At 37.5% G+C, this 4258-nt stretch overlaps 1 protein-coding gene across 1 annotated transcript; it reads left to right on the top strand.

The window, feature by feature from the left end:
- The first annotated feature begins 2571 nt into the window (after nt 1-2571).
- On the top strand, nt 2572-4144 carry LOC123196295 (aminoacyl tRNA synthase complex-interacting multifunctional protein 1). Its single transcript, XM_044610262.1, has 2 exons — nt 2572-3373; nt 3763-4144. Exons 1-2 carry the CDS (start codon nt 2681-2683, stop codon nt 3904-3906), a joined length of 837 nt encoding a protein of 278 aa, XP_044466197.1. The 5' UTR covers nt 2572-2680; the 3' UTR covers nt 3907-4144.
- Nucleotides 4145-4258: the final 114 nt, after the last annotated feature.

Raw genomic sequence — 4258 nt, 5'->3', positions numbered from 1 at the left:
AAAACTATGTACACAACTCTTATGCGCAATTTTATATATAAATAGTTATGTATCATTATGTGATTGAATGTTGTTTTATCTTTAATTTTTTACTATCCAATCATATGATGATACATTATTGTTTATGCATATAGTAGACATCTACCATTTGGTTTTACTTTAGTTTTGTATGATGCTTACTGTGGATGTAGGATTTGTCACAAGTTAATGTCAATACCGAAATTGATAACAGAAATGCATATTCCATTAAGCACAAAAGGAACTTGACGATACCAAAATTTTACTGCATTTACATCAAAACCAGATGAAAGCTTACAGAATTACATATACCAAAACTGAATAAAAGAATGTCAACTTGATCAAATGCTGTAATTATTATTTATGTGCAAACTCATCCTATGAAAAGTTAGAAGCTATGGACTTGAATTTATTGACATTCTTATGGTTCATCTGTTTCAAAAAATTTTAAATAGCAAGCTTCTCTCACCACTAGGATCTGATCGATCAATATTGTGCTTTGGATGACTAGACAAATACAGGTGCTGAACGTTATCCTTTTAAATAAAAGGCCAAAGGCCTATGTCCCACCCAATATATGTTGTTTTCTCAAGTTTTCTTCTATTAACTTTAAAAATACCAGTTACCCACTCATGACTGGTTAAAACTAACGGTTTCAAAAGTAAACTCGTCATTTTGTCGGTATTATTAAAAATAAACTTAAATTTTATTTTATTTTTTTCCCCAAACCCTAAAAACTAATAATTTCCTCTAACCTAAGTTTTAAAAAACAACATTTTCCCCCCTAGGGTTTTCAATTTTTGGGAGTTAGTTTTCCGGTGTCGTTTCTTCCTCTCTGGCAACCTTCAGGCGACGCTTCTTCCTCTCTCACGCGGCCTCCTTCCAACGGTTGTCCTGGGTGCAATCATCGATAAAGACCTCATCTTCGTCTTGACAAAGACGAGTCATCTTCGTCGATGACCGCTCCCAGGACAACCATTGGAAGGAGGTCGCACCGGAGAGGAAGAAAAGTCGCCTGGAGGTCATCGGAGAGGAAGAAACGACGTCAGAAAACTAACTCCCAAAAATTGAAAACCCTAGGGGGGAAAATGCTAATTTTTAAAACTTGGGTTGAGAAAAATGGTTAGTTTTTAGGGTTTAGGGGGTCAAATGAGATAAATTTTTCAAACGTTAGAGTTCTGTTAATTTTAACAGCTATGAGTGGGTAAATAGTATTTTCAAAGTTAATAGAGAAAAACTTGAAAAAATCGCATACTTTGAGTGGGAAATAGTCCTTTGGCCTAAATAAAAGGCCAAACGACTATTTCCCACCCAAGGTATGCTGCAAGCTCAAGTTTCCACCTTTTAACTATAAAAACACCAAACACCCACTCATGAGCAGTTAAAATTAACGGTGGTAAAGGTAAAATCGTCATTTTCTATATAATATTAAAAATAAACTAACATAGAATCTACTTTTGCCCCCCTAAACTTTAAAAACTAAATTTTTTTCCCAGCCTAAGTTTTAAAAAATCACAGTTTCACCCTAGGGTTTCGTTTTGAAATCTCTGGCGACATCTCCGGCTCCATTACCGACGGCCTCTCACTCCCGAAGCATCCTCTCCTTCCGATGATCTTTTTCCTCTCATTTGGATGTCTAATCGACGTCAGAGAAGTCGTGGAAGACAAAGAACTTCGTCGGGGAAGATGAAGTTCTTTGTCTTCCCAGTCGTCATCGTCTGGGAAGACGATCGTCTTCCCAAACGAAGAAGAGACGACTCGTCGTCCTCTAGGAAGACAAGTCGTCTTCATCTGGGAAGACGATCGTCTTCCCAAACAACGAAGATGAGATCGATCGATCTCGTCTTCATCGTCTGAGAAGAAGATTTCTCTTCCTAGACAATGTCTCTCTACGGCGGATGGGTTGGGGTGGAGTTAAAGGGGGTTGTGGTGGAAGAGAAACCGTTGGGAGGGGGAGACGGTCGGCGATGGCACCGGAGAAAGTGAAAGGGTTTGGAAACTAAACCCTAGGGGGGGAATGCAATCTTTTCAAACTTAGTTTAGGGAAAAAATGTTAGTTTTTAAACTTTTATGGGGGAAAATGAGATTAAATTTTCAAGGGTTAGGGTTTCGTTAAATTTAACCGGTCATGGGTGGGTGTTTGGTGTTTCTATAGTTAAATGATAGAAACTTGAGATTGCAGCATACCTTGGGTGGGAAATAGTCGTTTGGCCTAAATAAAAATTTAAAGAGTACCTTGGAGCTTCATGTTCTGTGGGAGTACTTGGTCAAGAAAACAACCACAATTGCCTTTTTTTTTTTAATTGTTTAAGCCTTTGAATTAGGAATGTGGTACAGTTTAAAAGTTTTTTTAAACTAAATTGAAAAATGATTTAAAAAATTTTAAAATCAAACTAAAATTGTTTTAAATTTCAAACTAAATCAAATTATATTTAATGGTAATTATTATATTAATGGAAAAAGATATTATAAATTTTAATAAATAAAAAATAAAAATTATTTTAATACTAGACAATCTGATTGTATGCTAGATTACACCATTGTTAAATTACTTTTAACCAAATATTTCCCCCAAATGTTCTTTTAAATCTCTTCTGTGAAGAAGCTGACGGCTCCAACCCAGAGCTTCTGGAGAGTAAGAAGAAATACTTCAAATTACTAGATGGCAACAACTACTATGGCTGTTGGGGCCAACATTTTGAGAGGCGGCGCCGGCGGCGTTCGTGTCCAGCTCCTCATTTCTCCCTTCTCTTCCGCCAAATCCACAAATAGACCCCTTTCCTTTTCACTATCGTCGCAGAAAATCAGCCCCATATCCCAAACTCCACGATTCTATCACTTTCACCCCCATCATCCCCACAACAACTCTAATCTCTCCCCCTCATTTTGCACATCTCCAACTAACACCCCAGACACTGCTGCCACCACCACCTCCACCACTTCATCATCGTCAGATAAGGCTAAGGATAACAATGTTAACATAAAGGATGCAGCCAACATGCTCGACATAAGGGTTGGCCGAATAATAAAAGCGTGGAGACACGCGGAGGCGGATCCGCTTTATGTGGAAGAAGTGGACGTGGGTGAAGCTGGGCCCAGAATTATATGCAGTGGTCTCGTTAAGTACATTCCCATTGATTTCTTGCAGGATAGAAAAGTAATTGTGCTCGCTAATTTGAAGCCCAGAAATATGCGAGGTGTGAAGTCTAATGGAATGCTTTTGGCTGCTTCTGATGCTGCTCATGAGAATGTTGAGCTGCTTGAGCCTCCTGAGGGTTCACTTCCTGGAGCAAGAATATGGTTTGGCTCTGAAGAAGATAAAGAAAATCAATCAGCTCCTGCCACGCCTAACCAGGTTACTTCATTGATTAATTCGCTTCAAAAGATGTAATTTTTTATTTGATTTGTTGCTGAATTGGCATGTTATTGTTTCATTTTATTATACTCTAATTGGGTTAAAACCAAACATACGAATGGCTTCTTCATTTTATTATGCTTTGTTTTTTATTTTTCTCAATATATTTCTGTGATTCTTTTTTTTTTTTTATCCCCTGGGAATACTATAAACCAGCAAGAGCCCTTCTTTTCAGTTGTATGACGAAACGCTTGATACATCTTTTTATTAAACAATAAAATATTGGTGAAGTGAGTGTTGTTGTTAGGATAAACTGTTGTGGCATGCTTGATGTTATGTCGGCTGATGTCCTTAAAGCTGTGTTGTGTTTTGCTCGTTACATTATGCAGATTCAGAAGAAAAAGATTTGGGAATCAGTTCAGCCTCATCTCAAGACAGATGATTCTTGTATTGCTATGCTTGGAGAGCAATTCATGCAGACTTGTGCAGGTGTAGTGATGTGCAGATCTCTGAAGAATGCAAATATCGGCTGAGCAGCCTGTGAATTTCATTTTAATTCTGCACTGCTTTTTTGGTACCAATAAACCCTGGATGTCATATGGTTTTCTTTTTAAAGATTTAACGTGAGAGGAAAGTGAATGTAGAATTAAATATTCAAAGATTGAAAATTGAGAAGCATTTTGTCAGCTATTTTATACTGTCTGTCATCATCATGTATTATTGTCTGTTATCATTACTCTGAGTTTAATAAGTAAAAGTGATTTCAGGTCCCGTAAGTGCCATCATGTCTGCCACCAGCTTGCTCATGTTGATGCTTGGCCCGGTTGAAAAGTTATTAGGTTCTTGTTTTATGTTTCTTGAAGCACTTTACCGCTAAGGCAAGGG

The sequence above is a fragment of the Mangifera indica genome, chromosome 14, assembly GCF_011075055.1.
Source record: "Mangifera indica cultivar Alphonso chromosome 14, CATAS_Mindica_2.1, whole genome shotgun sequence".
Taxonomy (NCBI): domain Eukaryota; kingdom Viridiplantae; phylum Streptophyta; class Magnoliopsida; order Sapindales; family Anacardiaceae; genus Mangifera; species Mangifera indica.
The sequence above is the reverse complement of the archived record's forward strand: the minus strand, read 5'-3'. Positions and strand labels throughout refer to the sequence as shown.

What these genes read in the sequence shown, in the direction of transcription:
- LOC123196295 (XM_044610262.1), top strand. Translation starts at nt 2,681, where the DNA reads ATGGCAACAACTACTATGGCTGTTGGGGCCAACATTTTGAGAGGCGGC. An exon ending in CTCCTGCCACGCCTAACCAG is followed by an intron (nt 3,374 to 3,762) that starts GTTACTTCATTG and finishes TACATTATGCAG; the next exon opens with ATTCAGAAGAAAAAGATTTG.